This window comes from Triplophysa rosa, linkage group LG11, assembly GCF_024868665.1.
Source record: "Triplophysa rosa linkage group LG11, Trosa_1v2, whole genome shotgun sequence".
NCBI classification, from domain to species: Eukaryota; Metazoa; Chordata; class Actinopteri; order Cypriniformes; family Nemacheilidae; genus Triplophysa; species Triplophysa rosa.
This window is the reverse complement of record NC_079900.1, coordinates 12,429,646-12,453,838: the sequence shown is the minus strand read 5'-3', so window position 1 is coordinate 12,453,838 and position 24,193 is coordinate 12,429,646. Positions and strand designations below refer to the sequence as shown.

Genomic DNA, 24,193 nt, shown 5'->3' with positions numbered 1-24,193 from the left:
GATGTGGAAATAATAGCTTGTTTCCCAGCATTCTACATTATGCAGCCAATTTATTCCGACTAGCTGTGATGTGACAAAACTACACTGTTCCTGTAAAAATAATTTTATTAAGCCATTCTAGTTAGGTCTATACATATACAGTATATTGTTTGGGCTAACAATATTACTAATTTCTTATATTACAGAATATAGATTTCAGTTATTTATTTAAAATGGATAACTTAAAACATAGCCCAGCATAGATGGGATCTTCTCCAATACTTTTTAAAAAGCATCTCAAGGTAAAATCTCAAGGTTGATAAAATGTCAAGAGAACTTTTCTGAATAAGCGATCTTGTGTTTTTTTTTGTGTGAGACGAGTGTAGTGGTCTGTTAAGCCTTTTTTGGGAGGATGTTTGCTTTTTAGACTTTGAAAAGTGATGGTGGTGGTCTAATTCAGCTGCTAAATCTAGTGGAAATTGACAAAATGGCTGAAATTCCTTATAACATATTTAAGAAGAACTCCGCAGACAGCTGACATGCTGCAATATGTTACATACTACAGAAATGAAATGGAAAACCTGTGTTGCTATATGGCAGATCTGTGCCAGCACAAACTCATCCCTTGTAAAAAATGAAGTGCATTTACAGTACAAAGTGGTCAAATCATGTAATGGTAAAGTCAGGAGAGGCATTTCCATTTCAGTTTCGGGAATGACATAGCAAACCTTTCATGTTGAAAAATTGTCAAACCAGTTGGGAAATAGAGACTTGGTATAAAACTATTTGGCTTAAAGCTGTGGTTATCACTTAAATATGGACAGATCTGCTTCCTGAAAGCCCAAGATGGTTGTGTGAGGAAGAGTGGTTAATGATTTATGCTTGAATGCATTATTCAATACTCTGGATTGTAAGTGACAGCTAATGCCGCTTACGCGCAGGGTGTACTGTATAGCCTTTTAAGAGCGTGGTTTTCCCATTATATCCTCTCATCTTGTCCTGTTAAGAACCTATGGGCAAAGTTTGGTTAAGTGTTACTTTTTTTGCATTGTAAAGCAGATACATTTTTTATAAATGTTAAAAATACAGGTAACCTATTACCATAGTAGGTAAAGAAAACTGGTTTGTGAATGAGAATAGATAACAAACGGATGAATGGCCATTGTCATTGTCATGCACTTTAAAAATAGCACTTCCTATTGATGATCTTTAGGAATGTTATTTTTTATTGCCTTCGAGCCTTGTGGTCAAAGTTGAAGTGGGCGGGGAGTTAACTATTTCTTCATAATTAGTTGCGAAGTAGCGTTACAAGTTACAACCGACAGCCTTAAACCTACGCTACATCGGAACAGTATGATTAAAAACGTCATTTTATAATGGCGATATTCAATAGGTCACCCCCTCGCGTGGGTATGTTAGGGGGATTTTAAAGTCCACTCCATGCAGCTCAACAGGGGCTTGTAGCTTGAAGCCACAAACCGAAAGTAAAATGATGCATTACAAGACAAGGCGGCTGAAAGGTAAGACGTGTTTCACAGCGTGTTAACGGAGGAATGGGAACGACATGCTTGAGTTTCATATTAAATCCTCAATTTTATGATTCTGTTTGATTAAAGGACTGTTTATTAAACGAATACTTTGAAATAGTCATACAAAAGATCGTTTTTTTAAATATAATCTAGGTGTCATTCATTTCTGTTTTAATTTGCAGTAATGTTTTCAAACGGAACTTTGGACATTGTGATCGTAAAAGACACGTAGTAGATGAGATCCAGCTGTGTGTGAGATTTTACTGTTTCTACTGTAGAGGGCCTCAGCTGCACTTAATCGACAAAAAATATTACACTCTGAATGATCTTTCACACCGATTTTTGCCATTTAAATAGCAATTTGTATTTCTCGTTGTTTATTTGATTATTAAGTCTCAACTGTCCATGCTCATTTGATTACTTCTAATAAAGTAATAGTAGGCTACTGTCTTTGAAGACCTTCAGATCTGGTTGACATCAGGGATCAGAGGAATTATAATTTGGTTTTATTAAACCTCATTGATACGTTAAACATTTCCTCTGGATGTATGCTTTCTCTGGATGTTAGTTTGGAGATCTCTAGAGGTAGTGGATCATCAGTAAACTAAATTGTGTTCTTGTGAGCCCATTACAGAATGGACTGAAAGTCAGTTTCAAATTACAATTAGGTGAAGATAATTGTACATGATGTAATCTTGAAAATGTTATTTGCTGTGTGAAGAGGATTAATACCAATGACTTAATTTTTTCCTGCCTTTCAAAAAGAAAGGGATGTTATGACCTAATTATATGCTGATTTCTATTTTTCTGTACATCCTCCCTCTGACGTCTCCCTTTTGTGTTTCCTGTAATATCCAGCAAGTTAAATAAGAGACTGTGGCTTATGGAGCTGAACTCTGATGGTTAACAAGACAACGTAATGAGCGGGAAAGCCTGGACATTCACATTGTTCACCGTGAGTTATAATCTGTTGTTGATCCTCTCAGTGACACGTAGTGTGACTTGAACTGTGTTGTTTAATATTGGTGCTCAAGTATTATTGACAGGGCAGTCTTGGAGATGAGGAATGTGACAATTCTTGTGCATTCAGCAAACCCACTGAAAACAAGAACTCACCACGTGGAACAGTTAGATTAAAATCTGAATAAAAGCATGAGACATTAAAGTGGTACATGAGGCATAGCTGTAAACAACTGACATGGTAAACAGTAAATGAGAGACAAATTAGTTCATTTAACTGAAGCACAAGCATACCATATGTTGTATTGTACAAAGAATGACAGTACATGGCTGTTTCATTTCATTGAAAACATTAACAATCACTTATTTTTGTGTCATTTTTAACTGGCAAACCAGAGTTGTTGAAACATTACATCATATCAAAATACTGCAAAATTATTTTCAGGGTTTTTTTTATTTACAATTTATATGTAATGTGTTTAAGAGAAATTATCATTGTTGCTTTACTCTGTGAACTAGTGACAACATTTCTCCTGAATTCCGTATAAAAAAAAAATTTGCAATTATATACAGAAAATTGAAAGGGGACAAACTGGTCAAATAATGGCAAGAGAACAAGTTTATATTTATGTTCAAACAACACGATATAACATGTATTTTTACATGTATTTTAGGATCAGTTCAAAAACGAATATATGATGGAATAAGCCTGATTTTTTCCCACAACGTCTTTGCATTGTCTTTCATGTTGCTGTTGGGTGATTTTATGTCATTCCTCAGGTTTGGTTTTAGTAGAATTCAACAAACAGTGTACTGGAATGGCCACCACAATACTTGTAGAAATGCTGTATTCTACTGTACTTTACCCAAGCTGTAAGATACGAGTTTGAGAAATCTCTACTGGTCACAGTGTATCAACACAATTTCAAGTGTTTGTTGTCCCAAAATGGTTGTTTTTATCTTGAAACATATCTTTTTCTTGACAGACAGTTTCATTTTTCACGATTTACATTCATCATGCCAAATCTGAATGTATGCCTAACGATCTGCCGTCACACTTGGTGAGTTTGTCTAAAATTACTTATGAATTACCTGTTCTGTATTACACTGCATTTAATACTTTCTGTAGTACATATTTTTTTTACTTAATTCCAATTATTTATTTGTCTAGTAGGTTGCTATAATTAGGAAAATATTGCAGATTAGTATTATAAAATCTTTTGTAAAACATAATCCTGGTTTAATTTGGGATAGTGATCGGCTGACATTGTCTTTTGTGAATTCTTGTAGCATGAGGAATTGTTGGAAGATCATTTGTTTGAAATGAAGGTATTCCTTGACTCGAAGGTAAAAAGTTACATACTGTACAATGGTGATTATTATTATTATTAGTAGTAGTATTAGTGGTAGTAGCAGTCTGTGAAGAGTCATTCTCATTGTTTTACAAATACTGTAAAGAAATGGAGCAGGACTGCATTTATCAGGCAATCTAGAGCGATTTGCATTTGACTTTAAAAATAAGGTAACACCTTACAATAAGATTATTCAAAATTGTAGGTTTTAAGTAAAACGTAACGTACTGTCACCTGTTATCACAGAATAAACCCAGGCAGGGTGATCAGGATCCCAGTGCGAGGCAGAGGGATCTTACATCACCCTAAAGGGGTTTGTTCTGCCATAACAACTGCTGGATATATATTATCCCGCTTGTTACACGACTACTTGCCAGATAATAATCTGACATAGAAATATTTCATATGTAAAATAAGTTTAGTAATGTTGAATACAACCGTATTTTAAATTGTTACCAAAAATAATTGTTGTGTGCAAATGTACTGTTTGATAAACTTGTCTTGTGTACTTTGACATTTTTTTACTAGGAACAGCACAAAGTTCTTTCAGTAATAAACACTCTGTGTTCAACATGGAATAAAAATATGAACAAAGAAATGAAAAAATTTAAAATAATTGAGACTTTTAAAATAATGTTAGAACATGTGAGTATTCCTGTAGTGTCTTTATTCTTTCACTATCTATTTTAGCAATTGGGGCTTAAATATTATCACTACTAACTACATGATTCTTATTTTTCTCTCTTTAGTTATTTAATAAAACAAAAGAAATTACAGGATCACAGGAATTACTACAAGAGTGTGGCAAATACAACTGTACAGATGCAGATGGTTACCTTACAACATCTATTAACATAACTGCATTTGGATCAATGTATTCGGAATATTGCAATACATCACTATCAGGTATGGGCTCTCTATTAAATTTCTTATCTATTGTTTTGCATTTACATCATAGTGTGGCAACATCAATAGTCTCATTTTCTAGGCTTTTAGAGTACAGTAAGTGATGTCATGTTAAGTTACAATCATCTACAGCAAAGCCAAAACATAAACGCCAGTATCTAAATTAACATGGACATGTTACACTTACTGGTAGCCGAAGGGTGTTTTTTCACATCTCTGGAGTATAATGGAGTTCCAAAAGGTGTGATTGAGATTGTGATTTTCATTTTCCATGGCAAACTCAAGGAACTCACATTTTCTTTCTCTATCTTTTCTACTCCATTCATTAGGTTTAGAATGTCCATCAAAAAAGAGTAAGTTTTTTTTACTTTTTCCACTTTCATCACAAAGTTCTTTTGTAAATGAATGTGAAAACTGTGTTAGAATAATGCTTTAGAGCATATTCTTTACAGCATAATGGAATGTACATTCCTATGTATTTTGTGCATGAGTTATTTGTTACCTAATTAAGACTTGTTGATTCAAACAAACGGTAATAAAATCACATAGGGACGACATCTTCAACATCTAACAGCCCAGCCCCCACCGCTTCTGAACGTAAGCATATTCAATACTTAAAATGTATTTATCAGTATTTTATTTTTATTTTCACATACACAGAATCTAGCACAGATTTATTTAACTGATTTCATTGACCCAATCAATTATACAGGGACAACAAGCTCAAAACCAGAAATCAGCCAAAACACCACTGCACATGAGTGTAAGTTATTTCAATAGCTCACCATTAATAACTGTGCAATCTGTAAAATCCTACTGCTGCAATGAGCATTACTAAAGAGCAGACAAAAGATTATACTTAAAAGCATAGGATCATATTAAATCAGAAAGAGCTTTATTACCAAGTGTGCTTTCACACACACAGAATTTCTTTACAATTTTGCATTGTTGCAAAGGAGCTCTACAGGAAATACATTTTAGCACAAACAGTAAAAACGTCAGAAAACCAGCATATAGATTTAAACTTTACAGATTATAATTATGTTTTAATGAAAGGATGCAATATTTTGTAGATTAGTCAACCGCTTCATCAACAACTACTGTTCCTCAATTTAGTAAGCATCAAGTTTGCCATTTACCTAAAGCAGCTTTATCAGTGATGATGAGTAAATTAGTAGTATAATACTCAGTGGCCACTTCATTAGGTACACATTTATATGTGTGTAGCTGGAAATGTCTTAATTTTGATTCTCTGGATTCTTGCAACGCCAAGGTCATGGGTTCGATCCCACGGGAATGCACATACTCAGAAATAATGTATAGTATAATGCAATGTAAGTCGCTTTGGATAAAAGCGTCCGCCAAATGCATAAATGTAAATATATAAACAAGGATCAGAAATAATTGCCCCACACTTGCTTTTTACACCATTGTAAACACCATACTCTGATAAATGTATATGAGAATTCATCCTGTCATTAGTTTTTATGTGATATCATTTATACCAACAGTCGTCATGGTCAAATTCAATTTTCCTTCACTGAATAACTCTGTTAGATAAGTTAAATATGGTCTGTTAGAAGTTGTCATAAGCTAATAAAGTTATCTAATAAAGTCGCCACTGAGTGTGTACTGTTACTAACTACAAATTTAATAGTTTTACTATTTACTAATACTATAATTACTAACTACTAGTATCTACTAACTAACTAACTATCTATCTACACATTTTACATTGCATATAATGCAATATTTTCTAAATATTTTGCAATATTTTGTACATTAGCTTTTTATAATTTTTTACCTAATTGAGATTTGTTAATTTAAACAAACAGTAACAAATCACATAGGCACGGCATCTTCAAATACAACTGACAGCCCCATCTCCGATGCTTCTGGATGTAAGCAAAGTTAGTAAATTCAATATTTATTTTCCAGTAATTTATATTTTTTCACATACACAGATTGATTGGAAATTTGGTTGGCTGGGTGAGTGGACAGTTGGATGGATATGCGTATGTAATGTTTTTGTTTTCACTTTTACTACAGCAATCAAATCTATTCGGGAACACCTGGCAGACACGTCGAGTGAGTCTTCTAGTTCTGTCTGTCAATCATATCAGCCTCCATGTTTCTCTGTTTTACTCTATAAATATCTTTGTAACCTAAAATATTACCTTCCAATACAAATATTTCCTCCATACAGTTAAAGTGCTCCTTGCTGCATCTTTACTGCTGAATGTCCTTCTACTCTTTTGGCTGTGGTATAGGAAGAATGGAAACCGCCAGGTATATCATGGTCCCATCATTTAAGTAGTGCATATGTGTATATAAACGCATTTAATCAAATATACCAAATACACCAATTATACCTATTCTTTAAATTATATGTATGTTTTATCAATATTTTTTTCAGGCAAATACAGAAACAGAGATGAGGCTCAAAGAGACCAGAGATTCTAATTGAGGTGTTTTTATGTAGTATTTCGCTTTAGTTATAAGTTATAACTGTATTGGATGTTGTACCTCAGTGCTCACTGCATTATAGATAAAATAGAATTTTTACATACATTTTAAAGTTTATTTTTAATTTTGTAACTATTTATATTTCTCTGTTCCCACCCTTTCACGTTGACTGGCACGTAAATAACAATTTTAGTGATTCTGTATACATTGCTTTTTTTCATTGCATAATTTCTGTCGATTGATGTTTTATTTTCAAACGTAGATTTTCTGAATCTTTGTGTTTTTGTACAAGTTGACAGAGTTTGGAAAAAAATGTATGGGGGTTGGTCACCTTCCTTTTACTTTATGGCAGTCAAATCAATAAAGTGTATCAAATTAAAGTTCAAAAAATGCTATTAAAGCGGCTTAAAGTTCAAGATGCTATTTCAACATTACTCAACTGTAATAACTACCACATAAGACCCTATGCATGGCACTGTGATATCAGTGAATGTGTGATTTGAATAATCATTTACATAGATTTATCAAATTAACTTAAACAGTAATATCCACAGGGTCGAATATTCTTATTCTTATTATACTGTTATTGTCTTAAATGTTCCTGTACAGAAGTGTTGTTTATCTTAGAGCCGCGCTGGTTCCCTCGACCGAAAGCCTATGCATTTTTCCCATAGACCTTTGGAAGATCGCAAAAAAAGCTCTGTGATTAACAAATGTTCACGATGTTTACACGTTTTGTCGTATCAAGATCATATTTACAGATGAACACAATATTTCCAATTTTGAAGCCTTGATACAATCGCCAGAAGTAAAAAGCTAAGACGACGAAATAAACAGACTAGGTACACTAATACCCCAGTTGAAAAAAATAGCATATGCTGGCTTGGTATGATGCTGGTTTGTGCCGGTCATGTGCTGGTTTAAGATGGTGAAACCAGCATCAAAACATACCTAACCCAGCATATGCTGTTTTTTTCAACAGGGGTGGTCACTCGATATCAATGTCATCACAACCAAGCCTCCGACAAACTTTATTACAAATGTGTTTCCCGCGACGTAATACTGCGTGAATGAATCTCCAGCGATGTTTTTAGAGACTTGTGTCCCAGTTGCATTATTTGTGAGATTTACATGTGCGGTGACGTCTAACGTTCTAATGTTCCTGCCAAAGGATGTAGTTGCGTTTAGAACTTGTTAGCAACCTCCGTTTTAAAGACAAAATAAAGGTTTTAGAAAATCACATGAAGGTTATAACTGGTGTGTTTTATGTCATAGATTAAAACGTGAAACTATTTAGAGTTTTTGTTAACCAAATACCTTATTTCAGGCGATTTACCAAAAACCCATAGACTTTGGGACGATGGAACCGGTGTTTTGTCGAAGTCTGTTCCCCCTATGTTTCCTCAGCGTTGTTCCTCATAGCGCCCGCTACGCAAACAGCGTGTAGAGGGTGGGCGCGTGCACGTTCCACTGGTGATTTTCAATTACCATACACATAACTAACCATTTTACAATGTATTTAAATTCATCCTTATTTATTTAAACGTATTTTATATTGCTTTTCAACATTTTGCGTTGTTCTACAAAATACATTTTAAAACAAACTGAACAGACCAAAGAATGGCTAGAAGTCATACAAAACAGGAAATGTGAAAATATATATAATTCATGGTATGAGAATATCTGGTATTTTCAACAAATAATTGAAAATCACCAGTGGAACGTGCACGCGCCCGCCCCCTACACGCTGTTTGCGTAGCGGGCGCTATGAGGAACAACTCTAATAGGAGGAAACATAGGGGGAACAGACTTCGACAACACCGGTACTCCAAAAATGCTTACTCTGGGGTATAACTGTTGTCTTAAATTGTTGTCCCAGAGTTTCTTTCGAAAAGGAAATATTTTAGACTTTGTTGGAATAAATGTAATATATACTGCCTTTTTCAGCAGTTTTTTATTATTATCTTGGAATATGTTTATATTCTGATGTATGTGTATGTTTATGTGTGTACAAGTATAAGGGAAGTGGAGAATATATGCGCGAGTATTCTGGGTATCTCAGAATGTCATTTATTTGATGTGCTTAAATGTTTAAATACTTTGTGCATTGTAACTGAAATTACACTGTTGTGCTGCAAACTTGACTTAATTAAAACAACAAGCCGTATTATATATACCACCATAGACCATGGCATTAAACGAGTTCGAAAAAAATACCAAGTTATTTTCAGTCTTTGTCTTCATTATCATGATATAATTTGTTTTTGGGTTTTAACTCTTAAATAATTTACGTGACCACACTACCACAAAAAATATTTAGGCCTAAACTAATATTTTGGAATTTCACAGTTGCCATAAAGTTGTGATGGGCTGGCTATAAAAGTTCAATAGAAAGTAATGTTTGTACGCTATACAATATTACCAAAACTTTTTTTGTATTACTATAGCTTTGTTTACTGTAAACCTTTTTTAGTTATCACTGCATTACCGACTACTTCACTATCAATATGGCACTCTATGAATAAATATAGCAGTATGATATCCAGCAGTTTAGGAAATTATTGATATTTTTTGTTACATTTCAATATGTGTGCTGACTCAGCACATTCTTCATTTTATTTCGCTTTTGCAGAAACGTTAACCAGAGTACTTTTATTTTGACATACGTGCTTCAGCGTCATTTGTACCCAGATGTAGTAGAGCGCAACATTGAACCGATTACATGCATATTGTTAGCGTCCACAACAGTATACGCTCAGTGAGTATACAGTATCATGCAGTTAAATTGGTCTTTGGTTAAATTGGTCTTTGGTTAAATTGGTCTTTGGTTGCGTGTGTTACATAGGCTTTTAGCTACATACGTTAGCGAGCTAGCAATGATGTTTGTTAATGTGAATATTCTTAGATTAACACAGGCCATAACCCCTTGTTTAGCGTTTAAATTCAGATTACGTACTTAAAATCAGCAAGTTAATTTGTTTGTTTGCCAACCAGTGTGTGTTGTCTGTTCATATGTGTAGTCATGGAAACGGATACGTCTCTCCTCAGTGTTGAACTAGAGGAGAAAAAGCAGGAGGAACTTTATCAGCAACTTCTTCTTCAGGTAACCGCCGTGCCAAAAGTCATTTAGCAGAAACCATCATAATTTATGTGTCATACTTGATTGGTAGGCGAATGAATGAACTGTGTAAGTTCTGTTGAAAACTCTGTCGTGATATTTAGCAGTTAACCGTACCGTTTCATTACTAAGCAATAAGGTATGAAAGGCTGCTTTACCGTGAATAAGTCATGACATTGACCAGAATAAAATAGATAAATAAAATATTGCACACTGTGTATAGACTACTGTGCTTTTTAAGATGAACAAGCACAGTCACCATTATGAATGAGCAATGTCAATATTATGCAAAATATTTTTGTCTAAGAAAATTATCTCTAGAAAGCCCTCCTCTAAATAGATGTGTTCTAACTACAATCCTGTCAGGATTTGTAGTTGCAGTTTTGCAATCTTTAAAGTGGTGACAATATTTATTTTCTAAATACATTTACAGCCAGAAAATTGTATTGCAGAATAAACCCTAAACAGGGTCTACTCTGTACTGTACAGTAGAAGTCAAAAACATCTGCTTGCTTTGGCAATGACTTACAAATTTTTGTTTTAATAGGACCTTCTAGTTTCTCTGCATAATAACTGCAAAGTTAAAAATGTGTTTTTTCAACCTTGCAGACTGTGCGGAAAATTCAAGGCGACACTCCATCTGGCAAAGTCATTCGCCCACAGCCAGGTTAGTCGAAGTATATATACATTTTTTAGGACTTGAAGAAACAAGATGAGAAATAAGTATTACAGCACACTGACCATTGTTTGTGACTCACCCTCTTTCTTTTTTTTCCTGGATTTCCGGTCTATGCCAGGCATGTGTGTAAAGACATTGTCGTTGTCGGACCAAAAGAAGGTCTTTCTGAATATCTGCCAGTCAGAGACTGTACCACCCCCTCCTCATATGTCCCAGGAAGCACTGGTGAACCTACTGGAATCTGAGGATCCCACAAGTTACAGGGTGCCCATGAGCCTCGGCGAACCCCATACGGAAGTGGACAACAGTGAGCAATTCATGTCCTCACAGTGTATTCCTTTCTTTGTACTGGTGTCTGCATATGAGAATGAAGCACATTTACATTCTATTTATTCATTCCTCTGTCTACCAGGCTCACAAGGCTGCACAGTGTATGATGTTGTGATCAATAATGAGTTTTTCCAGAAATGTCAGGTGAGGGTCTTGTGTGTGTTTTCACCCTGAATATTATAAAGTTGTCCCTCTGCCTTTATTTCTGCCTCCATGGTTATTACTGTGTGCTTGTACTCATCAGAAAGACACCCTGTTCCAGCAGTTTCTGATCGCAGTTTCTTTGGAGGGACTGGGGAATAAATACAGCCTAGAGTTAAGCAGAGGTCAGTCTTAATGCATATACAGTGGCAAGAAAAAGTATGTGAACCTTTTGGAATTTCATTGTTTTCTGAATAAATTTGTCATAAAATGTGATCTGATCTTCATCCAAGTCAAGGGTATTGACAAACATAATGTGTCTAAAATAATAACACAAAATTCTGATCTTTCATGTCTTTATTGAACACACTCATTCAACATTCCAAATGGCAGTGGAAAAAGTAAGTGAACCCTTAGAATTAATAACTGGTTGACCCCCCCCTTGGCAGTAATAACCTCAACCAGGCGCTTCCTGTAGCTGTGGATCAGACCTGCACATCGTTGAGGAATTTTAGCCCATTCTTCCTGGCAGAACTGCTTTAGCTCTGTCATATTCTTTGGACGTCTCATGTGTATGGCTGTCTTCAAGTCAATCTATAGCATCTCTATTGGGTTGAGGTCTGGGCTCTGACTTGGCCACTCCAAAAGGCGGATTTTGTTTTTCTGAAGCCATTCTGTTGTGGACTTGCTCCGGTGTTTTGGGTCGTTGTCCTGTTGCATCACCCACCTCCTACACAGTTTCAGCTGACGTACAGACATTCTCACATTATCCTGAAGAATTGTCTGATATACTTGGGAATTCATCTTCCTCTCAATGATTCCAAGCTGGCCAGGCCCTGATGCAGCAATCCACCATACTTTACAGTTGGGATGATGTTTTCATACGCCAGATGTAGTGCTGTGTGTTTTTTCCAAATGGTTCAATCTTCGCTTCATCAGTCCACAAAACATTTTGCCAATACCGCTGTGGAGTGTCAATGTGCTCTTGCAAACTTCAGACGTGCAGCAATGTTCTTTTTAGTAAGCAGTGGCTTCCTTCGTGGTGTCCTGCCGTGGATACACTGCTTGTTCACATACTTTTTCCACAAGCACTACAAGTTTTTTTTGGTTGTTCTCAATAAAGACACGAAAGATCAAAAAAATGTTGTGTTATTATTTTAGACACATTATGTTTGTCAATACCCTTGACTTAGATGAAGATCAGATCACATTTTATGACAAATTTATTCAGAAAACCATGAAATTCCAAAAGGTTCACATACTTTTTCTTGCCACTGTAACACTTAAGCCTGCCACGAACGCACAAAGGTTTCCGTTTTTTAAAATTTCATTTCATTTTGAAGACTGAAAGAGAATTTAAAAAAGTATTTGTCTGAATATTTGAGCAAATGTTGTTATTCTAAAAATCAGATTATTATCTAAAAATAAGAAAAAAGTTGATGAAAAGTTAATAAAATGAATCAGGTGTAAAAACAACTAATGTAGCCAACTAAAATGCAAGTTATTTATTATATATTTTTAGCTGAATGTATTTGCATACAGTTAGCAGATAATTTGTTATTCCGATCTGTTATACAAAAAACAAAAAGCTGGAATCTTAAGCCTTATTTTTTGTTTCCTTTTAGATATAAAGATTTTGAAGAACAGAAAGTTCATGGGCTCTCTTGCAGAGCAAAACATTCGCACCAAGAACAAGCCAGTTATTCAAGAAATTGACTCAAAGTGAGTTCTCTTTTTCTTTAAACCTTTCTTAATTCTTGCATAATGTTAATGTTTTTATTTTTTATGACAGAATAGCATATGAATATTAAATAAGGTAGTCCTGCACCTTTAAATGTGGGCATGCAATTCTACTGCCAAAAAAACTTCAACTCAAAATGGAGAAGGGCACTGTTTGTTCTTTCCACTTGATAGAAATTACTGCCAAACCTGATATTTTTCCAGAATTGCGTATGATGTGGGACAGTATGACTGAATTATTTTAATCTGCATGCTAAGCACAGACACCAGTCTGTCTGTCTCTAGGGTTCCTTTATCGTGAACATAAAATTAATCTTTTTCCCTATAATTTCTTTCCAGTATTTTCAGTGTTATGTGTCTTTTAAATCAGACCTGCCTGTAATTTTGTTATTAATCTGGTCAGCCAAATGCATCTTCACTCTTAAGTACTTCTGAACTCAGTATGTGTGCTTAAATTATATACTGTATAAAACACCAGCCTGCCTTTTATTCTGTTTATATATTGCAAACCATTCATTCATATTCAACTATACAGATCATTCTTGTTTTATGTAAACAGGGAATCTCGGTCCTTGAATTCAGCCAAACGGTGAGTGCTTTTTAAAATTGTTTGTGTACAATTTATTTGGTTTGTTACTATGTAGACTAGTGGCTGTTTCGCTAAGTTCTGTCCTCACTTATTTACTCTTGAGTGTGATATATACTATCTCTTACTGATTTTTGGCTTTCTTTTCGTCAACTCCAGCCCAGAGTTTTGTTTATTGATTGAGCCCCCAACTGGTAATGCAGAGTACCTGATTGCTGAGATTCAGTTGCCTGGGGTGGTGAGTAATAACCTAGCCTAGTATTAATCACATTCAGTCACTTGTGCAAAGAAAGTCTGAGATTATTTGTTTCCTTCTTCCTTACGTTTACAGATGTCTGCTCGCTCTCTTGTTCTGGACTTGGGAGAGGACAGGCTATTACTGATTGCCCGACCTTCCCTTTTCCACTTAGATATTTTCTTTCCCCTGCTTATAGACCAAGAAAACAGTGTTGCAGAGTACAACACAAACACACAGGTAAAATCTTAGTTTTGCAAAAAAACTCCATTTTAAAGTTGATAATCAATTCCTTTTTCTGTGGTTAAACTGTTAACTTTCTTAAATCAATTCTGTTTCTCATTGGGTAAATTAGAGTATTTTAATCACAATCTGTTTCTTTTTCTTTTCAGATGCTCACAGTGACCATGCCAGTAGTGTCTTCATAAGAAATTATTGCAAGGCTAATAATTCACAATAAAATGTTATATTTTGTACATAAGGACTGTGGATGATGTGGGTGTAATATTCATTCATGTCACTTCTGTTTTAACCATAAATCAGTGTAAGTTATATTGAAAAATCGTGTTTTCATGTGATTAATTATTTAATAAGTAATACAATTCACAGATGTAGAAATATCTGTGTTATGTTATGTTCAGTGTTGGGTGTAACTAGTTACTTAGTAATTAGTTACTGTAATTTATTTATTTTTCCCTTGAAAAAGTAAAGTAAGGGATTACTCAATTTTTTTTGTAATTTAATTAGTTACTTCTGATGTATTTAAACTAAATACTTTGTGTAATATATATGTGTGCAATAGTGGAACAGACATCAAAAGTCAAAGTCTAACTTTAAAATCTGTGCTTCAATGTATAATTCTCACATTTGTAATACTTTGGTCAGTTAATAATAATACTTTATGTAGTTTTATATTATTTATTTGAATGAATGAAAAGAGCCGTTTCATGTCTATCCTTGAATCACTTAACTAATCAAGGTTGATATAGGATATAGAAAGTAATTAGTAATAAGTAATTAATTACTTTTTGGAGAGAGTAATTTGTACAGTAATCTAATTACACTATTGAATATGTAATTAGTAACTAGTAATTAATTTTTCAGAGTAACTTACCCAACACTGGTTATGTTAAATTGAAATGTCACCACAGTTGACAATGTAGAAGATTTTATACCCCAAAATAATCCCTTATATGTATACATTTATTCTACCATTATGTATTTGAATTATTCTATGCAATGTATTTTTTTTCTGGGGCTGCACGTATGGAGGATAGGAGAGGACAGCGTACTCACATGGGGGTCTGCGGCTCACATGTTTATAAAAGCAAATCAGGCTGTGAAAGAGGAGGCCTCTTATTCTGACATGTGTTAACACAAATTAGGCTGTAAGAGAATAGACCCCTTCTTCCTATGGCAATTAATAATAGTGGCATGTGCCTGAGAAGACGTGTATTTAAGATAGGCTGAATGAAGAGAAGCCAGTTGGTCTGCAGAGCAACTCGGCTTTGTATCTTTGATATTAAAGTCTATCTTTTGGCAATGGAACCCACAGTTTTGAGAGTGATTCTTCAAAGCAAAATCACAAAAAACAATCAAAGCATATTGTTAAACTCAAAAATCCTGGAGCCTTATTCCCTGTATGCTGGTGCTATTATGAGTAGGCCTAATCCTTGAAAATTGACCAAGACTTGCTGTCTACATTCTCTTTGCAAGAGTGGATGAAGATTAAGTACTGCCAAGTTCAGGACTGCTAGCCATTTGCTAGAAAATAAATGACCCGGAAGTACATTCTGCGATTTTGTTGTGCAAAGGTTTTTTATTTCTGCCAGACACTACTGCAGCATTAAGCTTTGCATTTCAATTGAGCCAGATGCAAAACAGCAACAAAATGGAAGGCTGTCATTCCAATTAAATAACTAAGAATTAATAGTACGTTAGTTAGTGGTATAGTACACGTTCTTATATTACTTAAACATACCTGTAAGAGATGGAACTTCATCTTTTAATCTAAACGTTGTCTAACCCATTACCTTATTGACGCAAGATAGAAAATATGTATTCTGGGAAGAACTGCGACTAAATCCCCTGTGCTATTTTTGTCCCCGACTGTCCCTTTGTTTTTTCGATCTCTGCATATCCATGTCTTTGTTGTGTGAGGTCATTCCCCCTGTATCCCCTAATCCTTTGTGGTGGTCATCTTTCTATCCCAGGGTTCATTTCTAATCCACCCATGGTCGTATGCCGTAGCTGCTAACACCCTCCATCTGTCCCTGTGCACATATATAAACACAATTTGTGTCCCCCATCACAAAACTCTCTTAGTTCACTGGGACTCTTCTCTCATTGAAAGCCTTTGTGTGCCTTTGTTCTGTCTTTCCACAGAGAATCCATCCAAACCTCACCAAAAGGTAAAAGTCTTTCTTGTTACGTCTTAATTGCACATACTGTATAAGCCTTTTGTAAAAAAAATCTCACAAAACACTTCCAGAGTCTGTTCTTTTCTTTTGTTAGAAATTAAATTGTAATAGTAATATATTAGTAAATCAGAAAAACTGAAACAACAGCTCAAATGTTTTTAAACAAAGGTTTATTTATTTGTTCAGTTCAGGTAATTGTTCAATTGGCTATTTAAGTTTGCTGTAGGGAATCATTGTGTTTGTGTGTGGATCAGATAAAATATGGAATTATATAACTACTTTGAGTAATACAGTATGCGTGCACAATCTGTAAGGAATGTGTCATGGCAATGGTCATGCCTGTACTTTTCCTTGGCATACAGTAAGTGCCTGTTGTGTCTGAATCAATGGTGTCTCTGACAACGAGCTACCAGCCCTCTGAAACAATAATAAAGTTCACTCTATTAGCATAAAGACTGGGTTGTTGCTCATGTAATTCCCCCCTGCCTTCCTGTCTGAAATGAACCTCCCCCAGAGTTCGATGGGTAACGCTTTCATACTGTAATTTTACCCCCCCCCCACAATCCCCCTTTGTCTCAAAATTACTTTTAAATCTGCCCTTGAACACATGGGTCATCTGAGGATAGGGCATTTGTCATTTGATCCATTTGTCTATCACGTCATACAGAATTTAGATAGACTAATGCCCTTTAGATGCTGAGAATCTCATTAGCAGTGTGACAGCAAGATGAAGTGTTGAAAGGACTGTGGCTTTAGATGGACAGCTTTCCGGAGACAGTAAAGTATAAAGGGGGTGGTGACAGCATGATCAATTCTGTTGGGCATCGACAAGCAACTATAAAACAAATAATACAGATGATGTGCCAGGATGAGAGACAAAATCTTTACAAATGTTATTGATAGCAATTATTCTTTTAGTTTTGCAATTACCCACTGTATTGTAGTTTTATATTGTATTGTTTATTCAAAAAAGTAAAAATACACCGAAATGCAAGGCATTTAAACTCACCAGTGCCACACAAGTGACTTCATTTAAACAAATTTGTCCCTGGAAGAGACAGTTCACCCAAAGATGAAAATTCTGTCATCAGCTACTCACCCTCAAGTTGTTCCAAACCAGTATTAATTTCTATGTTCTGCTGAACACAGAAGATGTTCAAAAAGGCCACCACTGACTACCATTGTAGTTTTGCCCCTACTATGGAAGTCAGTAGTGCCCCAAACCTGTTTGGTTACAAAAATTCTTCAAAATATCTTTCTTTGTGTTCAGCAGAACAACAGACTCTATACAGGTTTTGAACAATTTGAAAGTGAGTAAATGATGACAGAATTTTCATTTTTTGGTGAACTGACCCTTCAAGGACATGATTCCTAATCTATACTGTACAGTCCCTACAGTATCTGCTAATCAAAAAGCATGTGCCTTTTGTTAACGGATGACAAAATTAGAATGAAATCGAAATAGAAAAGCGCACGGTTAATAGTAGTTTACAGGAAAAACAGAAAAACACAGAAAAGGTCAAACGCAGCACAATGCATGGTGTTTATAGAACAAGCAAGATCATTCTAATAAATAATAATAAATAATATCTAATATCAGCAGTCTCCCGGTCAGCAATCCAACACGGCCCTGTGGCGATAAAACATATGATAAAAAAGTGTCCGAAGTTGTATCTCATTCCGTTCCCACATGTTGTCACCCCATCAATCTTGTTGTAAGGCATTCAGATGGTTGTCAGCACTTTGACAGAATGGAACAATTAGATCTGGTGCTACGTTGGTCTTAACTTGTCACTTTCACCTTATCTCTTATTCTCCGAAAATAAACAAGCTTTTGTTTTCTTTTTGCTGTAGATAATCATGTCTGATGCAGAGGAGGAATATGAGTGAGTCATTTTTCTTGATTTATAATGTTATTGACCATTACTGTTATTTAGTTATTTACTGTTTTTTTCTCTTTCTGTCTTTTAGAGAACAAGCAGAGGGTGAGTAGAAGACTTTCTTGCCCTCAAATTGTTCTTTAGTTTTTGACATTTACATTCTTGGCTTGTATTTGCACCAGGCAAAACTTTAGCTATAGCGATTATCAGTAAAGCCATGGCATAACATGTACCTAGAGGCCAATTATAGTTACCTCATGAGGCCACACTGAGCTTTGATTGGTTCCCCACAACCATTCAGAATCCTGTATCACCCTGACACCCTGTCTTTTCATGGGACGGTTATTATTGCATACTGATCTCAAGTTTCTATTCACATACACCCTCAACAAATGGTGCATGCATACCGTACATAATCCTGTTCTCAAAATTGCATTCCCAATCCTAATCCTTTTACATCTCTTATGTGTTCTCTCTTAGCCATTCAACTTTCCTAATGTTTATAATACAGATTCAATAAGATACATGTATATTTGCTTTTCTCCATCATCATGTCATTGTCTGTGTGTTTGTGGAAACAGAGGAGGAGGAGGAAGCTACAGAGGAAGCTGAAACAGGTACAATATCCTCTCAATGAGGGATCAAAGATCATAATACAAAGAACATGTGAATTTATTTCCTAAGTGTCCACAAAAATCGTAGAAACGAATATAAAAATGTCTGCAGAGAGATGTCGTGATTAGTGAGAGCTACGTGTCAACATACCAACATCTCCCTCCACAATCTGCATGCATTTTAAAAACTTAATTTATTGTTTGAATCTTTCTCTTCCAAATCCTTTTTCTTTGCTGGATCTATATTACAGAGCAGCAAGAGTATACAGAATATCAAGGTACTTGAAAATCATGCATCAAAAACAAGCATCTTCAGTATTGTATGCGAAAAACAAGTAAATGTATAGATGATACATTATGTTTCACTTATTGGCATTGGCTTGCATACATTTTGTAACATTTGTTTTGAAGGACAGTGCATTTGATAAATGTAATTTACCTGTAATGCTTCGTAGCTTCAATATTTCCAACATAGACAACTTATGCATATGTTTGTGAACATGCTGTGTATTTGTAAATGTATAGGCTACATGCTGTATGAAACTGAGAAAAACTGTTTATAATATAAAACCATACAATATAATAAAAAATGCCATAATTAAAACAAGCCTATGTTTTATGGCCATTTTTGTATGGCCACAAGTTTTTTGGAAGGACATAATTTTATTCTGATTACTCATTGGGGATACAGTATTCATACAGTATTTAGCTCAGTGCTTTTGGAAAACATACATACCTTATCTATAGCTACCAAATGTTTCTCATTTACTGATATTTGATCTTTATCGTTACTCTCTCCAAACCCCCATTATTCATTGTTAATGTGTTCTTATATTCTTTCACTGTTGTATTCATCAGAGGAGACTCAGGAGGAAGGTGAGGGTAGGCGAAAATCTTTAAAAAATCCAAAGTATTTCCTTAAACTCCTGACCTTCACCCCTGAGTTCTGTAGACAGTAACTGCATTATCCCATCTTTTGTTCACTACTTCACTTGTAACATTGCCATAGAGATGCATGTCAGAAAACTGCCTTAGGATATGCAGAATTTGTGTCTGCAAATGTGTAACAGATATAGCACATTAATCACATGTTAACTGGTATGTAATGAGTAAATAGAAGCATGCTAATGCTTATGACTGATGTGTCTTTACTAGACAAATGTCTGTCTGTTTAATTTTTTGTAAAACTCGAATTGGTCATTTTAGTCAGTTCACACTGTTTCTGTATGGATACTTCATTCAAAATATGTTACTGCATTGATCAGCTTGTAGATATTTTAAAATCTGTATTTTGCACAGACTCGCAAACTTTTAGCTTAGAAATGCCATGTTATTTAAATACGACACATTATATAACTAAAAAACTCTTATTTAAAAACTATATCACTGACTTAAAACCATTAACATTTTCTTTAAAAATGAACTGAAGGGACTCTGTCCCTTGGTCCCCAGTTGCTTCAGAGAGACTAGCTTGTAATGTCAGTTATTTTTGTATGAAACACTGCAAAAGGCAGGAAGCCAGTTGCATGGAAACTGTTTCATAATCACATTTTACAGAGTTTTCTTGTTTCTTTGTTCTCTTTGTCCCTTTTATATCTTAGAGGAGGAAAGACCACGTCCCAAGTAAGTGTTTTGATAAACGACATGCACACTCTGGATTTTGAGTTTCTTTGTAGTTAATGCCAAACATTTCTTGCTTTTGTTCATTACCCTCACGCAGACCCATGGTCCCACAACTTGCCCCTCCAAAAATCCCAGAGGGTGAGCGGGTGGATTTTGATGTATGTACACTTTCAATCAAATCTTGATCGTGTATGAAGAAACAATTTTGAGCAATAACAGATAACAATTGGCCTAAATGATTTCAAAGATTTTGTGTGTCCCTCATCTAACATGCCCAATTTAGTTTATAAAGCTTATAAGCTATTAAAAATTGTGAATGTTTACATGGTGGCATAAAAATGTAGTATTGTTTTCTTTAAGTAGACTGAGTTTTTCTGTTTGTTTTGACACATCTTTAATTCATAAAATGAAACTTTTCCGTCTCAGGATATTCACCGAAAAAGAATGGAGAAGGACTTTCTAGAATTACAGACTTTAATTGATGCCCACTTTGAGCAGAGGAAAAAGGAGGAAGGAGAACTGATTGGTCTAAAGGATAGAATTGTAAGCGCATAATCTACACTTTTATACTTGAATTTCTCTTCATCTCACTCTGTCTTTTCTGTTTTGTTTTCAGGAAAGGCGACGGTCAGAAAGAGCCGATCAGCAACGTGTTAGAGCAGAGAAAGAAAGAGATAGACAAATAAGGATTGCGGTAATTAACTGAAACTTATTCATAAAGCACTCCAGGGCCCTACAGGCTGTATGTAAAATGTGATTTCTTATCATCTCATACATCCTTGTCATCGATTCATGTACATAATATGACAAAATATAAAACAAATGTGATATTAATGTTATTATTGCGCTCTTTCGTCTTCCATATTGCATCTTAGGAAGAGCGTCAGAGAAAAGAGGACGAGGAGGCTAAAAAGCGAGCAGATGATGATGCCAAAAAGAAGAAGGTTCTATCTAATATGGGGGCCAACTTTGGTGGCTTCTTAGCTAAGGTGCAGTAAATAACTAATCTGCATGAGTGTTCATACCGTATGCACACATTTCAACATTTTTGTCTATATAATTGTTAGTATGCTTTTGTGTTTGTATGTGCTTCTGTTATAGGCAGAGCAAAAAAGAGGAAAACGTCTGACTGCACGGGAAATCAAGAGAAAGACTCTTGGAGAAAGGCGCAGCCCTCTTGGCATTGAAAACATGCGAGAGGATGGCTTAAGGTAAACACACATAGCCAGTATAAACAGACCACTGTTCACGTTATGTATCGTGGCAAGAACATCCTATTCCTTCACCTCCATAAACAGACAGCAAGCTCAGGAAATGTGGAACTGGATTTCCCAGCTAGAGTCAGAGAAGTTTGATCTGTTGGATCATATGAAGAAACAGAAGTATGAGGTTTGTGAATAACTGATCGGATGTGTTTATCTTGGCCAAGGCAGACATTGTGTGGAAGTGTGAAACCCTCTACTTTAATTCTAATATTAATAAACCTTTGTTCCATCTCAACAGATTGTTGTTCTGCTGAACAGGATTTCTCACGCTCAAAAGTTGTAAGTCCCACAAACTCATTAACAGATTCATATTACTTGTAATGCATGAAATAAAAAGCCTCGCATCTGCTGAAAACCAGTGATCAATTTGTGAGTTTCCACGCACTGCTTGTTTTATGTGAACAAATAGCACAAAGATGTAATATGTGCAATATTTTTTAATAGCAAAGGTACAGCAATTGTTTTAAAATACGTTTTTATATTTTGTTACTAAAGTAAACATGAAAATGCAGAATCAAATTATAATTTTATGATAATACTTATTTAACTTATAATATGATATTTATAATGGTCTGGGCTTATTTTCAATGAAAATTCTATAAAAATTGTGTATTATTTGCTGTTGGTGTTTGACATCTTTCTCTTTCACAGCAAAAAAGTCCATGGTAAAGGGAAAGTTGGAGGCCGTTGGAAATAAGAAAAATGCGGAAATTATGTCAACACGGGATCTATTTCTTCTCTTACTCTTTTGACACTTTCACAACGTCTGCCAAAACTTACAGTACAGCGATTTCTGAATGTATTCATAATAAAAACCTTCTTAGCTGCAGCTGATTTTCACTTATTCACAGTAAGACTTGTGTTGCAAGGTACATTGATTATGCAGCTAAAACATGGAAGGGGAAAGTTGAGGAAATAAAATACATTTACGTCCCCTAAACATTTTCAGATTTTAATCTTTGCACATTTTTAAACTGAGTTTAAAGAGTTTAAACTGCTTGCATGTAAGCACGATGCCTTTCACCATTGTGGCAACTGTTTCAAACTGAAGTTCCCGGAATATGACTCCAAAGTGTGTTCTGAAATACTTGTTTACTAATTAATAATTAATTATTATTTTTAAGATCTTCACCTTTTAGCATACAAAGGACTAAAGTCATAGGGACTATAATGTCTTAATAGCACACATCCATTGTCAATTTGTAGGTGAATCCGGAAGGTTAATTCTCTATGGGTTCCCCTGGGAATCACTAATGGGGTACTAAAAAAACAGGGAGTGTGTGAGAATGTAATTTATGTTGTGAAAGTCTTTCTAAAAACCCATTAAAAATTCCCTAGGCAACTCCATACAGCTTATTATCTTCTGGGTTGTAGGAATACAAACTGAATAGCTCGATATCAGACGTCTGGGGTGGAAATAAGAAATGTAGGAACAGGCCATGGGAGAATCTGTAATGTAATCATTTAGTTACCCGTTCACCTAAAACAATCCATTGTTATGCAGCAGCCGCTGAAAGATTTGTTTATGAAGCAACAAGTCAAGTGTACATAGTAGCACATAGTATAGCACAGACGTAATCTCTCACTTTTTTTAAAGATAAAATAGAAATCCAGTTGAAACCGAAATCAATGCAATGGTCATGTTTATTTGTATAGTGGTAAGATAATGGTTTATGGTTCTAGCACATACCGTCTTGTTTTTGCAAAACAACACTGCCACTCCAAGTAGAGAAATCCGCTTGATGTCTGCCTGTGTATCGAGGTTTACTAATAGGTGCAGTTTGAATTTCGGTCATCTTGGCAGGACCCCTAACTCTCAGTCGGAGTAAATTGGTTTTATGCAAAAAGAGGGAAAAGTCTTTATAAATAGACCTAAATGTTAGTATGGTTTTGTGTATGTATGTGCTCGTTTTAGGTAATGTGGAAAATCTGACTGCACAAGAAATCCAGGAACAAAATGTCTTACCTCCATAACAAAAACAAAGACGCCAGAAACTCTTTATAGTCTTAGCTGTCAAACAGATCACATTTGTGGCTATGTAAACTACACACGGTTTTTTTGTAGAAATAAATGATGAATGAGGATTGCGGTTATATAACCACTAAGGACCGACTACGAAATCAACAGGGAGCGAATTTTCCAGGACACTCCCGTCCAGACAAAAAGCGGTTTATTTTCCGTAGTGTAGACGGAGCCCTGCCTTTGAAGCGGCTTTGCTGACGTTACAGCGCCATCTTGTGCACACGGAGTCAATATGAATGGTTTGCATTGCATTCACATTGCGCCCCCTACTGTTTGAAACAGATTTACCTTACAACGCCTACATTAAAACTGGACCTTCAAAGGTTGTTCAAAGTTGAGGTACATCA

At 35.2% G+C, this 24,193-nt stretch overlaps 3 protein-coding genes across 10 annotated transcripts; all 3 read left to right on the top strand.

Annotated features, from left to right (window-relative positions):
* Positions 1 to 2: 2 nt before the first annotated feature.
* Positions 3 to 9,459, top strand: LOC130561434 (uncharacterized). Of its 6 annotated transcripts, none has more exons than XM_057345761.1 (13): positions 3 to 1,499; positions 2,367 to 2,463; positions 3,455 to 3,529; positions 3,759 to 3,815; positions 4,349 to 4,465; positions 4,570 to 4,726; positions 5,056 to 5,079; positions 5,276 to 5,323; positions 5,439 to 5,489; positions 6,562 to 6,636; positions 6,776 to 6,814; positions 6,933 to 7,015; positions 7,143 to 9,456. In XM_057345761.1, the coding sequence occupies exons 2-13, from the start codon at positions 2,428 to 2,430 to the stop codon at positions 7,191 to 7,193; spliced, it is 813 nt and encodes a 270-aa protein (XP_057201744.1). In that variant the 5' UTR covers positions 3 to 1,499; positions 2,367 to 2,427; the 3' UTR covers positions 7,194 to 9,456. The 6 variants fall into 6 exon arrangements, 5 of the variants coding, with proteins under 5 accessions (XP_057201744.1, XP_057201746.1, XP_057201748.1 ...); XM_057345762.1 differs by lacking the exon at positions 3 to 1,499 and adding an exon at positions 1,700 to 1,756; XR_008963824.1 differs by lacking the exons at positions 6,933 to 7,015; positions 7,143 to 9,456 and adding an exon at positions 5,800 to 5,841 and having other exon boundaries at positions 6,776 to 6,813.
* Positions 9,460 to 9,853: 394 nt separating this feature from the next.
* Positions 9,854 to 15,859, top strand: pih1d1 (PIH1 domain containing 1). Of its 2 annotated transcripts, none has more exons than XM_057345759.1 (11): positions 9,854 to 9,950; positions 10,213 to 10,295; positions 10,920 to 10,977; positions 11,108 to 11,296; positions 11,402 to 11,463; positions 11,564 to 11,645; positions 13,086 to 13,182; positions 13,760 to 13,789; positions 13,946 to 14,024; positions 14,118 to 14,261; positions 14,414 to 15,843. In XM_057345759.1, exons 2-11 carry the CDS (start codon positions 10,215 to 10,217, stop codon positions 14,447 to 14,449), a joined length of 858 nt encoding a protein of 285 aa, XP_057201742.1. In that variant the 5' UTR covers positions 9,854 to 9,950; positions 10,213 to 10,214; the 3' UTR covers positions 14,450 to 15,843. The 2 variants fall into 2 exon arrangements, with proteins under 2 accessions (XP_057201742.1, XP_057201743.1); XM_057345760.1 differs by having other exon boundaries at positions 9,865 to 9,950; positions 10,187 to 10,295; positions 14,414 to 15,859.
* Positions 15,860 to 16,328: 469 nt separating this feature from the next.
* On the top strand, positions 16,329 to 22,742 carry tnnt1 (troponin T type 1 (skeletal, slow)). Of its 2 annotated transcripts, none has more exons than XM_057345767.1 (15): positions 16,329 to 16,432; positions 18,296 to 18,327; positions 18,413 to 18,426; positions 18,903 to 18,938; positions 19,187 to 19,213; positions 19,794 to 19,811; positions 20,537 to 20,558; positions 20,656 to 20,716; positions 20,985 to 21,101; positions 21,175 to 21,252; positions 21,434 to 21,547; positions 21,660 to 21,769; positions 21,857 to 21,947; positions 22,062 to 22,102; positions 22,475 to 22,742. In XM_057345767.1, the coding sequence occupies exons 2-15, from the start codon at positions 18,302 to 18,304 to the stop codon at positions 22,518 to 22,520; spliced, it is 801 nt and encodes a 266-aa protein (XP_057201750.1). In that variant the 5' UTR covers positions 16,329 to 16,432; positions 18,296 to 18,301; the 3' UTR covers positions 22,521 to 22,742. The 2 variants fall into 2 exon arrangements, with proteins under 2 accessions (XP_057201750.1, XP_057201749.1); XM_057345766.1 differs by having other exon boundaries at positions 19,794 to 19,817.
* Positions 22,743 to 24,193: the final 1,451 nt, after the last annotated feature.